General features: G+C 40.1%; 1 protein-coding gene across 4 annotated transcripts in view; it reads right to left on the minus strand.

Moving 5' to 3' along the window:
* Positions 1-13124, minus strand: part of LOC139688598 (TOX high mobility group box family member 4-like) — a 245427-nt gene that overhangs the window by 39132 nt on the left and 193171 nt on the right. For all 4 annotated transcript variants that reach the window (XM_071586141.1, XM_071586143.1, XM_071586142.1 and 1 more), the window contains 4 exons: positions 13011-13124; positions 8908-9066; positions 7744-7883; positions 1458-1593 (listed from right to left, as the gene is read on the minus strand). The exon at positions 13011-13124 is cut by the window's right edge and continues 64 nt beyond it. In XM_071586141.1, the coding sequence (XP_071442242.1) occupies positions 1458-1593; positions 7744-7883; positions 8908-9066; positions 13011-13124 (549 nt within the window). The remainder of the gene's footprint in view (positions 1-1457; positions 1594-7743; positions 7884-8907; positions 9067-13010) is intronic.

Raw genomic sequence — 13124 nt, forward strand, 5'->3', positions numbered from 1 at the left:
CAATAACGAGCCGTCTCTGTGCTTGGTAGAGACCGCCAAACTGTGCTAACGGTTGTGCCCGGTTATGAGTTAGTTCCTATTGTCCACGTTTTTGTAAATGGGGAATACTTCGAAGGCGAACTTAATTTAATGTAAATATATATTGAGAACTAAAGAATACAGGGTACGTCCGGAAAATAAGTGTACTGACTACTGATTTTTTCCCGCCACTCCAGGCGTGCCCGGCACCGCTCTGACGGGCTGCGATTGGAGGGGGGTATGTTGGCAAGCGACGCTGAAAAAGGCAGTCGGCTCTGAGCTGTGGTGTAGTGAGGAGCTCTGTTAACGCAAACCTCCACGCTCGACCCACGTCACGGAACACGATGCCGAAGTTTTTGGAGCAGCGTTATTCCATCAAATTTGCGGTAAAGCTTGGGAAATCGTCTACCGAAACTGTCGGTATGATTAACCAGGCTTACGGGGAGTCAGCCATGTCCAGAAACATGATCTTTCGGTGGCACAAGATGTTCGTTGAGGGCAGAGAAGAGGTCGACGACGAACCACGGCCTGGACGCCCATTAACGACACTCACCGACGAAAATGTGCGAAAAGTTCGCGATTTACTGAATTCTGATCGTCGTCTTAATGTTCGGATGATAGCAGAGCAGTGTAATGTGCCAAAAACAATAGTGCACGAGATTATTAGGGAGCAATTACGGATGCGAAAAATGTGTGCAAAGTTGGTGCCGAAAGTGCTCAGTGATGATCAAAGACTCAATCGTTTGGAAATCGCGACACAACTTGCGGATCACTGCAAAAATGATCCAGATTTTTTAGAGAACGTTGTTTGTCCCGAAGATAAAGAGGAGTTCGAAAGGAACGCGATACGGGACTTTGGACGCCGTCAAAGAGGCCGTGACGACGTGTCTTCGAGAGGTTCCTGATGATGCCTTCGCGGGAGCGTTCCAGGAATGGGAACACCGCTGGAACAAGTGTATCGACTCACAAGGGTCCTATTTTGAGGAATATTAGCTTAAGATATGCAAAAGTGCAACAAATTTTTTTTCCTGAGCTCAGTACACTTATTTTCCGGACGAACCCTGTATATAACCACATTCATGTTATTTATGGATTTCCTCCTCGTACACCCAAAAGAACAATTTAGAAACATCCAACCTCTTCCAAACTTTTTGCAGCAATTTCATTTGAGCAGAAACTTTCCCAACTTCAAAAAGCACACCTTTGTTTATCAGGGCAAAAACGACTTAAATGGGTCGTTTGCAAACACCCTTATACTAAGACGAACCACAATTATCTCATTGATGCCGAAAAGGCATTCATTTCGTGTCCAGGGTAACAAAGGCGACGTCAGCAATTCAGTCGTCAAACTAAGGGCGAACGACGTCAGTTAACGACACACACACACACAGAGAGAAATAAAACCTGTTGAAGCAACGCCAACCGTGCCGAGTACTCACGTTCTTGTGTTCGGCATCCAGGGCATCCCACATCGATGCCACAATCTTGGAAACCTCCCCGAAAGATGCCGTCGGGTTCTGCCCTTTTATTGCCGCCTGGGTGTCTCGGAAGAACAAGGCATACGCCGACACGGGCCTGTCAAAATGCCAAGAGAGAGGGGGTCAGACATGTGCCGCAACGGTTGCCATACCGCAAAATCACTCAAACCGTACAATTTTTGGGGAAAAACGTGCTAATTCGATTGGACGTCTTTGTTACCTACGGTATTTAAACACCTTTTTAACATTTCGTCAATTCTCAATCGATAACGAGACCCATATTATGTAATTAGTAAATTGAAATGAAACGAAATAATTCACTTTGTAATTCCACGCACTTTATTTGAAAAGAACAAGACCCAGGTTTCGACGTTGAACGTCGGTGGTCCTCATAGAAGCACGTTGGCTATATATACCTTCCGATCGAGGGAAGGTGGGTTGGTCAGAGTGGGAGGGAGGTTGGAGGGGTCAAAAGGTTACAATCTATGGCTGGGAAGGAATGAGAATCACATCTTTTGACTTGGAAGAGTGGTAGGTTTGGAAGTAAGGAGTGGGAGGGTCACAAAACTTCTAACTTCTCCAAAGCATCAAGCTTTTCTTTTCAAAATTAATAACATTTGTCACAAATTCACTCTTGTGGTCACTTTCAAATGAGGTGCTTTGCAAAGAGGGATGTTTTATGTTCTTATTTTTTAACACATTTGGTGTTCTTTAATTCTTTCTTTAAATTTTCCGTCCTGTTTGCCCAAATAATACACTTTGAGTTACATTCCGAGCAGATTAACTCATACACTCCACTCATCTCGTCTTTGGTGAACTATGTCTTAAGTAAGTGAGAGAGATCACGTTCCTAAAGGCATGAAACACTGTAAAAAGCACATTTAATCTTTTTTCTTTAGGAAAACATTTAATTTCTTTTTGAGAAATATTCCAAAGATAAGAGTATTCTCCGCCATTTGGCAGTTGGGATCTTTTAAATGCTCAGGGTTGTAAATGTGGCTTAAGGTTATTTTTGTAAGTTTATCCCTGGTAAAGTTTATTAATTAGATCTTCTGAATAACCATTGGTTTTTTTTTCAAATAAAGTGTGTGGAAATTACTTCATATCATTACAAATGTTATGCAAATTCCATTACGGCTGAGACAACAAACTTCTTTAATCTAATTTGTAAATTAAACTAAAGTTTCGTATGGTTTTTCGAGAAGGAGAAATGCTCTGTTATAAATCACATCAGGAGTTCAAAGTAAAGTAAAGCAGGATGGAACCGTTCCTGCGTATCTTACAATAATAATAATAATACATTTTATTTGTCCAGCTATCAAGTAGTTATAACCGTTACACTTGATACAAGACACGTGTCAGGGGAAAGTGAAAAAACACATAAAATGGATACAAGAGACGCATATCTGGCATCTTATTTAAGAAATTCAGCGAATAAATAAAACATTAATAATTTAAAGAACCTGAGTAGATTGAATTTAAATTCAGCCACACTTAACTTGGGTCTCAATCTCCGCTGGGAGTGTTAATATATTAAAGTTGTAGGCGTGCGAATATACTACCTTGATCAAAAATTTCCCGGAATTTATTCAGAAAATTAAAAATACAAGTTTATTCATCTAAATCTATATTGTCCCCTTCAAAGTAATCCCCATCGACTGCAACACACTTATGCCAGCGCTTGATCCAATCCTCGAAACATTTTTTATATTCGGTTTTCGGTATGTCCATCAGTGCTTCCTGCGATTTTTCCATTACTTCCTCTCGGCTGCTAAAACGCGTTCCCCGTAATGGTTTTTTAACTCGATTGAACAGAAAGAAGTCACAGGGAGCCAAATCAGGTGAATTCGGTGGCTGTTGGATGGTATTTGTTGCATTTTTCGTCAAAAAATTACGAATAATGATAGCACTGTGCGACGGTGCGTTATCATGGTGCAAAATCCACGAGTTTTCTGCCCACATTTCTGGTCTCTTTCGGCGAATTGCTTCACGCAAACGTCTCATAACGCCCAAATAATACTCTTTGTTTACTGTCTGGCCTTCTGGCAAAAATTCATGATGCACTACACCGTTGTAATCCATGAAAACCGTCAGCATTGCCTTCTTTTTTGACTGAAAACGACGTGGTTTTTTTGGTCTCGGCTCATTTGGTGAACGCCATTCACTTGCCTGATGTCTGGATTGCGTGTCGTACTCATAAACCCACGTCTCGTCTCCAGTAATGATCCTTTTGATGAATGTGGGATCGGATTCAGCCTCGCAAATCATGTCTTTTGCGACGTCAACACGGTCTCTTTTTTGCATGAAATTGAGGTCTTTTGGCACCAACTTTGCTGCTACACGACGGAAACCCAAATCATTAACCACAATGTCTTGGGCGGATCCATAGGCAATGTTCAAGTCCTCCGCTATTTCTCTGATGGTTAATTTGCGGTTATTGACCAACATTTCTTTTACTTTATCAATTTTTTCACCGACTTTCGATGTCGATGGTCTGCCACTGCGTTCATCATCTTCGATTGACTCACGACCACTTCTGAACCGCTCGTGCCATTGGTAAACGACCGTTTTTTTTAGAGAATCGTTGCCGAAACACTTTTCCAACATTTCCAAAGTCCGTGCGCCACTAAATCCGTTTTTTACGCAAAATTTAATACAAGTTCGTTGTTGCAAATTTAAATCCATTTCTGAAATTGTAAAAAAATCGCCAACACACACAGAGATAGATGTACTCTTGGCTACGTAACTTTTGCAAATGTCAAGTTATGACACTAAGATTTAAAGGGAATATCAACAACAGATGTACCAATTTAACAAAAAAAACAGAACTCAAATCGAAACGATGGGAGCGCCACACGGTGGTTATTCCGGGAACTTTTTGATCAAGGTAGTATGTGGAGGGTGGTTGTATTCTTGTGGCAGTGGAGACATCTGTTCATTTGAAGAAAGAGGCATTGATTGGATGGGATTAGTGTAGTGTATGTAGATAGTATGTAGAAGCGGAGGCTTAATGCGGAGATGTAATGTAATGCAATGTACAGGAGATCGTAGAGATAAGGATATGGAGAAACAGAATGTGAAAAGGAGACGGGGGAAAAAAACAAACGAGGAAGTGGTAATGGCATTGTTGGGAGAAATCATGAGTAGTAGTAGTATTTAATGGGAGGCTGTGACTGACAGCTGAGGTCATATGCGCCATAGGAGATGGACGGGGAAAGGATGAAAGGTGGAAAGAGAAACCCGGTGTCGGCATTAGCCTCCTACTCTTTATGAAAGGCACCAAGGGGTCTGCAGTTTAACCCTCTTAGTGCGGCGGGCCGATATATATCGGCTCTTGCGTAGGCTATTGTTTAAATCACTGTAACTTATGGTTTTTTCTTTAATAATTTATGATTTTTGTGCTATCAAAAGGGTGAATTCCATAGAATTATATAACACATTTTTTAATTTTTTATGAGCAATTTTAAATGCTTTTCAAAAAGTATAATTCTTACTATAATTTTTTGGTCAGTTTTGTACATGTCGGGAAGCTCAGCCTAATTGTCTGCTCGTTTTTTATTTTCTGAGTGGTCTTTCCACTATGAAAAGCCATTGAAAGGCTACTAATTAATCTGTTTTCACCTGTAATCTCTTGAATGTGTTCTGGTGTTGTGGTGTTGATATATAGCTGCTCATTCAGACTTTGTTGATACGATGGAAATGAGAGCACTGCTTTGTAATCATTTTGGTTTCTCTTGCCGTCCATCCTATCCAATCATTTGCGCCCTGTGTATTGCATTACATTGTCAGTCGTTCTCTGTGAGCTAGAACTTGGTTTTTCGCTGCCTTTAGATTGTAAGCACATTGCTGCAGTCTCAAGGAAAGGGGAAAGGTCCCAATTTTTGACTCTGGTGAGATCAGCCTTTTCAACAAAATCGAACTATGCAGAGGCTGACCAAAAAAAATTGCAATTCACTGGTTTTTCTTTTTATTTATTTATGCATATAAATTTCTCCTACATGTCTTTTTGATTCTTTATTATATTTAAATGTCGTAGTTTTATCGAAAAATATTTTTAAAAAAATATTAGTATTGTGTCTGAAAAATCGAAATATTATTGCTAACGAAAAAAATATTCTTCAAAATTTATAATACTGTAATAAATACATTTATTTTTCAGATGATGTTTCTGTATAATATCATTAATAACTACAATATTTTATTTTAAAATAAAAAAACCTGCATATGGATATCTAAACAAATAACTTCACAATGTTTTTTTTTCCTAAGGTGATACATTTTCTTAAATTACCCTTCGTACTTCTCACTAAGTACCCCTGGAATCCCCACCGCACTAAGAGGGTTAACGTCCCATCCGACAGACGTCATACTAACTCCAAGTGCCCTCCACAAAGCACCTCAAGTAGGGATCGAGATACCCCTGGAAAATATTCTACACGGCCGGGATTTGAACCCGGGTCCTCCGGGTGGGAAGCCAGTACTTTAGCCACCGCCCCATCTCAACCCGCACCATGAGGAGAAAGTATGAAGATGGATATTTAAAGAGAGCATATCGTATTGATTGGTAACTGGGGGATGTTTTAAGACAGTGACATATGTACATATAGACAGTATTTGGTGCTTATATCCGGACAAACACGCACTTCCTCGCGTGAAATATCGTAAACAGTTGATCTAGTATGCCAGAAGAAGGAATGAACTACTATTTCTAAATATATAACGCCCAGCACGTTAACCCTTTAGCATCTCTTCCATTGTACTCCGCTCCTGTACATAACTTCTCGGCCATTCTAAAGTTATGACTCATTACTAGATGCCAATAGCTTTCGAGGATGCTTATTGCGACCTCTGTTGGAACTACGATACGGTGGGGATATCAAATTGAAGTATGTCTGGAGATAACGCCCGCACCCGGTATATGGAATGGGGAGAATGTTCATGGCATTTGAGGAAGTAGGGACAGGAATAGGATGTGGATAGGAACACAGTAGACTGAAGAATCTAAAACTAGCGTCAGCGTCTAGGGCATAATTAGTTGTATTTAAATGCATATGCAATTCCACTAACCTTATGTGTTTTGTTATAATAACCCATTCTTTCCGAATGACCTCATTCGTGTTCTGTTCATCTGTTTTCAAATTTCCCTTTCAATCCCTCGTCCCTCTCCGGGGGGGGGAAATTCCTGCTACCTGCAACGTTGGGTCTCATTCCCTGCCTTTTACAGACTCTTTAGGGGGCTAGAGTGTTTTGTGGTGCATTTTCGTGTGGTAGTGATGTTTCAATTTTTTGCTTCTTGTGTCCTGGCTTGCGTGTTGTAGGATGGCTTTCGTGCTGCATCCTGGGGTGCAGTTTTTAGTTGTTTTGCGGTATGTGTGTTTGCATGAGTGTTGGATGAAGGGTTTTTTGCATGAGTGTGTGCGCTGCGCTGTGGGTGTAATTTTCCGTGTTGTTCTTTTCTATGTGGTATTTTTCCTTTTTACGGTTGGTGACCTAACACCCCCCGCCACACGCCCTTGCGGTGGCTTGCGGGGTATTATGTAGATGTAGACGAATGAAGGGACAAAGGAAGTATGTGTGGAAATGTAGAGGGGTTCAACTGTTACGTCCGAGAGTGTTTTCTTCAGCAGAGGCAAAGAAACGCACCATTGTAGCATCCAAATCCTTACTTTAAAATGGTGGAATATCATTCATAATTATCATTCCATTTCCTTTTGTTTCTACTGAGAAGGTTTGGGTAGAATGTCTCATCTGTTAGTACATTATTATCGCAATTTCCCCTCAAACATAGTTTGTTTTTCAGGACCAAGTTACGGAAAATGCTAGGGAAAAATAATTCGCAAGGAAAAAAAGAGGAACTCTCACCCGAAATTGGACAGAAATTTAAAGTCTACAACAAAGAGTATTCGCATAAAATTTTGCGTCAGGGTGTTATAGGATGTGATACCTTAACTTCTACCCTTGCGCAAGTGCGTGTATTATTATTAAGTGCCATCTAGACACTGACAGGTCTTTCTGTCAATCAAACAACTCTTGACGACAGTTCTGCTGTCTTCAATCAGACAAGAACACACCAACTTTGACGCTTTCCAACAAAACAAACCCTGCCAAACACTCAGGATAATTTTGCAAAGCATTAAAAACAACGCAACATCGCGCAAGGAGCCAAACGAGTATTGGATAACTGTCTATAAGGACTGGGTGCTTTCAGTTCGGCATGGTCCGCACCTTGCGGAATCGATATACTTACTTCTGCGGTTCATTAGGATCACGCTTTTTCTTCTTCTTGGTACCCTTGGCCTTCTTGGCAGCTGCGGCACCACCCTTCCCCATCATCCCTCCGGTCGGACTCTCTGCCGGCTCTGGAGACGGCCGCTTCAGCCCTGCCATCTGTTGGGGGAAGACACAAAAAGGAAAACGGCACATCAACGACTATAAACGTACCGTTACGGCACAAAATTTGAAAAAATCATCAAATACATCGAAAGAAAAACGTTCTGAAATCTGCGATTTCCCTACTTGGTACGCTAATTCTTTTCTGATGGACTTCCAACGGATTGATTTGATTTGCACCACTGTTCCGGGACGATACCGCAGTTCTGCTTCTTATTTTCAAACTGCTTTCTATTCGGCATAAGAATGTTTATGCCATTAATGCCATTCTCATCAGTCTGTTGAGTCACTTTAGAATGCACATATACATCTAACATCCTCGGAACGTACCGTAATGGCACAAAATGTGAAAATTTGCTGATTACATTAAGAAAATAAACTTTCCGTTGTCAGCAATCATCCCTGCTTGCTCCTTAAATTTATTTTCCTACACACTTCCTACAAATTAAGGTGAAGACAGTGCTATTCTGGCATGATACTTGCGGCACTGGTTTAAATTTTCAAACTGCCATCTCTTGTGAAGAAGAATATCTATGTCAGCTTGGGTAGAGCTGAGGTTGTCAACACAGAGGTTTGCCCGGGAATTGAACCCAGACCCTTAGGTCAGGAGTCCGGAGTAATATATATATATGATACAAAGTTTCAAAAAGCATTAAAACTATCTTTTAGGATTGCTATTTCATCAAATATCTCGAAATGCGGGATAGAAGAATGAAAATACGACCCATGTACCGCAAAAACTGGATGTTCGGTACACAGAAGTTCCCTGTAACTATAACTAAGAATGAAAGCAACCACACAGCAAATTACTCAATGGTTAATAGCATTATCCCGAGTGAACTTCGTTTGCGCAAACGTTATGGACTGTCGAGTCTATCCTAAAGCGTTCCACACAATAATAATGCCCTAAAATGGAATAGAATCCTCTTTGTCTCTCTCTCTCTTTCCAGGTTATTCCTGGAAAATAAGCTTGCGCATGTTGCTATGGAAGCATTTCGCACGAGATTGGTGTTGCGCTCACCATTGCGGAGTGGTGCTGCTGTTGCAGGAAGCCGCTGTCGTCACTGTCTTCGCTTGTTGTGTTCTCCATGGCCTGCATCGGAGGTTGCATTTGTGATGCCATCTGGTGACTCATCTGGTGAGACATCGGGTGCGGAGGAGGAGGCTGTTGTTGTTGCGGCTGCAAGGAAAAAAAACAATCAAAATCAACTTTAGGCCCACGCAAGACGCAACGCAATCAAGTCATACGCAACGCAATCAAGTCATACGCAACGCAATCAAGTCATACTCATCGCAATCAAGTCATATGCAAAGAAATCAAATCATACGCAATGCAACCAAGTCATACTCAACGCAATCAAGTCATACGCAACGCAATCAAGTCATACGCAACGCAATCAAGTCATGCGCAAAGAAATCAAGTCATATGCAATGCAATCAAGTCATACGCAAAGAAATCAAGTCATATGCAACGCAATCAAGTCATATGCAATGCAATCAAGTCATACGCAACGCAATCAAGCCATACGCAACACAATCAAGACTTACTCAATGCAATCAAGTCATACGCAACGCAATCAAGTCATACGCAACGTAATCAAGTCGAACACAACGCAATCAAGTCATACGCAAGGCAAGGTTCAATGGTCGCTGTGTTGACGCACACACGCACAGTAGGTCAGTATGCCTTGAAATGCTGAGATCACAAGGTTGCGCATTTGTTTGTTGTTTGTTTACACAACGGTGAGCCAAAATTGAGCAATACAAGGGTGTGGTCCAACAAGTACCCGGCCTGATCTAGAGATGGCTGTATTTGTGTGAAAAATATCATTGTATTAGAAAGTACGCAACCTAATAAGTTTATGTTACAAGTATGAAGACGCCACGCAAGACGCAAGTATGAAGTTGTTTAGTATTTGTTTGGCAGCCATCTTAAAGTGAATCTTTTCATTTGAATTTGTGTAAATGCGGAGAATATTGGTCATCTCTACTTGTGATACAATATACTTTTATTATTTGAAAGGCCTCAGCCCCAAACCAATACACAAAAGCTGAACGGTGAGTATTACACCAATTTATATCAATGTTTGACCACAGAAATCAAGCAAAAGCGACGCCATTTGGTCATGAATAAAGTGACGGTGGTCAAAGATTATCCAACCGTTGATTAAGTGATGTCCAGTGGCAGTTAATGGCTATTTTGAAAATCAAGACAGTTCTTATTATACAGAAAAGAGTATCGAACTAATTGATAATCGCTGGGATAAGTGTTTTACAGAGCTGAAAGGAGATAATCTTGATAAATAAATACATTTTTTTCCCATAAAAATTGTGTTTATTTGTTTCAGTTGGGTACTTTTGGGATTACCCTTGTACCATTCTAAATTACCACCAAATGTGAAGTCTCTTTGGTGATTAGTTTCATTAAACTGATAAAAGAAATAAACCTTCGGTAAGCTGCAGAGACGTTCATTAATTAAATGGCATTTGCACATTCTCGAGACATTCTTTCTTGATGAAATCAGTGCAAAAATGGTTCCAAAAACCTTTCGCAAGAGACCATAAGGACCAGTAGTAGTTTGTTTTGACCAATAAAACATTCCCTATTGCTTCTAAGCCTCCTTCTTCCCCTGACTTGAATCCTTGAGACTTTAATCTCTTCCCCGAAGTTGAGAAATCACCTCAAAGGCAACTCATTTTGGTGGGACAGTCGAAGACATTCTAACAGCTGTGACCAACCAGATGGAGGCTACTCCAGCAGTATCGGAGTTCCAGCACTGCTATCAAGAGTGGAAGAGAACCATCTCCAGCACTGCGTGGCTTCAGAAGGAAGTTATTTTGAAGATGTGACAAAATGTAAAATTGTCATTCTATTTGAATGAAAGAATTTTTCAATAAAATCACTCAATTCACGGACCTCGTATGTATATCTATGCATGTGTGTGTGTATAAAAAATATATATATATATATACATTCAAACACGAAATCCCACCAAACGGCGAATAAATACTCATATATATACAGAAACAAATATAAGGAAAAGGGATAGGAACACACATAAAGGACGAACACAATAGAGGTGGGGAAGGCGGAATCGAACGGATCACAAGAGTAAAAATATTGGCCTCAAGGAAATATTTCCTTGAGGCCAATATTGGAAAAAATTGAGGAAATATTGGCCTCAAGGAAATATTTCCTTGAGGCCAATATTTTTACTCTTGTGATCCGTTCGATTCCGCCTTCCCCACCTCTATTGTGTTCGTCCTTTATGTGTGTTCCTATCCCTTTTCCTTATATTTGTTTCTGTATATATATGAGTATATATATGAGTATATATATGAGTATATATATATATATATATATATATATATATATATATATATATATATATATATATATATATATACATACACACACATATAAAAATGCATATATATATGGGTCCCGGTAGTCCAGTGGGTAGAGCATTAGACTGCTGATAGGAGGGGCCCAGGTTTGATTCCTGGGCGAGGCACTCTGGGCACCTGCAGCTCCACCCAAGCTAAAGTGATTTTTCGGATAGTACCAGATCATCCTGGGAAACCATAACCGGCACAGGGCAAGGAACTGGATATGTGTATATATATATATATATATATATATATAATCCCTCCTCCCCGTCCGCGGGTCTCCCCATCCCTAAACATGCTTCCCATCATAATACCCCTTTCAACCTGTGCTACAATGTTTCCGTCCTGGCCTCCCTTCCCACATCCGATAACCCTATACAATTAAAAACACTTGAAATGGCATTCATTTACATCTGTATGGCCTATCAGCATCCGGGCCTCAATGTCGTTCACTGATGGGAGTGGCCTAAAATTGTTACTTTGTGGAAGCCCACCCTCACCCCTCCTTCGCCTCCTGTTCTCCCCTTCCCCTGGCCCCCTTCCCTTTCTCTCGCACCCCTCACCTCAACAACTCCAGCAGTCATTACTTCTATATCTTCAGAGGAAGACGGATTGTTTCCGTCGAAATATCAAGAAATAACGTGTGAGTGTTCTTCTTTTTTTGTGTTTCTATATTGTGTGTTACTGTGTATTGTACTATATATATATATGTCCAGTATGTATATATGTGTATATATATATATATGTATATATGTGTATATATATATATATATATATATGTATATATATATATATATATATATATATATATATATATATATATATATATACACATATATACACATATATACACATATATATACATATATATACATATAAACATAGAAAAATACATATATATCCTGTATGTGTGTATTTACATATATATAAAAAACATATATACATATATAGAAATATTTTTTTTACCTTTTCTTTGCGATGTGCAAATCTGTGCCAAATGAATGTGTCTGTATGTATTTATGTGCAATTTAAAACAAAACACAGTAATCAACCCGAAGGTCGGTTTGGTATGGGTAATGGTAGAGTTCACCCAGTACCAAGCCCTATTTACAGCGTGTGAAATTCACACATCATGGTATGGGGGGCTGTTCCTTAATACACTGTGCCGGTTATGGTTTCCCAGGAAGATCTGGGGGTGGAGCTGCAGGTGCCCAGATTACCTTGCCCAGGAATCGAACCCGGGACCCTCCGGTCAGTAGTCCAACGCTCTCTACGCCCCTGGACGTAGAGAGCGTTGGACTACTAGCGACCCACTATTATTTGTGCATTGTGCATCTATTATTATGCATGTGATTATAAATGTTTATGCCTGATATAATGTTGTATACGAAGATGAGTTAAAGGGAAGGTTGGACCAATTAGTCCCAATTTATGCCCAAATAAAGAACTCTATCCATCCAATCTATCGATAGCAGAGTAGGGATTTCACCAAGCTAATAATGAATTCTAGAATAGAAAGTTTAACGAAAAACCATAACAAAAAAATTTAAACAAACACACTAAACACAAAAAACAACTTCCGAATCAACATTCAAAATTTAAAAATTCACACAAAAGCAGAGGTATTTAAGACTTGCGCATCTTTGCGTGAAAACAAGTTTATTGTAAATTTTAACAAAAGCATTTCAGCATTGCTCCGAAACAAAATTTTAAAGAAGAAACTGATAGACAAACCTGAAGTTGGTGTAGAGTGTGCGGCGGGCTGTATCCCATACCGCCCATGGATTGCGGCATGGCCATCGACTGCTGCATGTGGTGCTGCATCATGCCGACAGGGCTACCGCCGAC

This window comes from Hetaerina americana, unplaced genomic scaffold (genome assembly GCF_022747635.1).
Source record: "Hetaerina americana unplaced genomic scaffold, ioHetAmer1.1.p SCAF_205, whole genome shotgun sequence".
Classification (NCBI taxonomy): domain Eukaryota; kingdom Metazoa; phylum Arthropoda; class Insecta; order Odonata; family Calopterygidae; genus Hetaerina; species Hetaerina americana.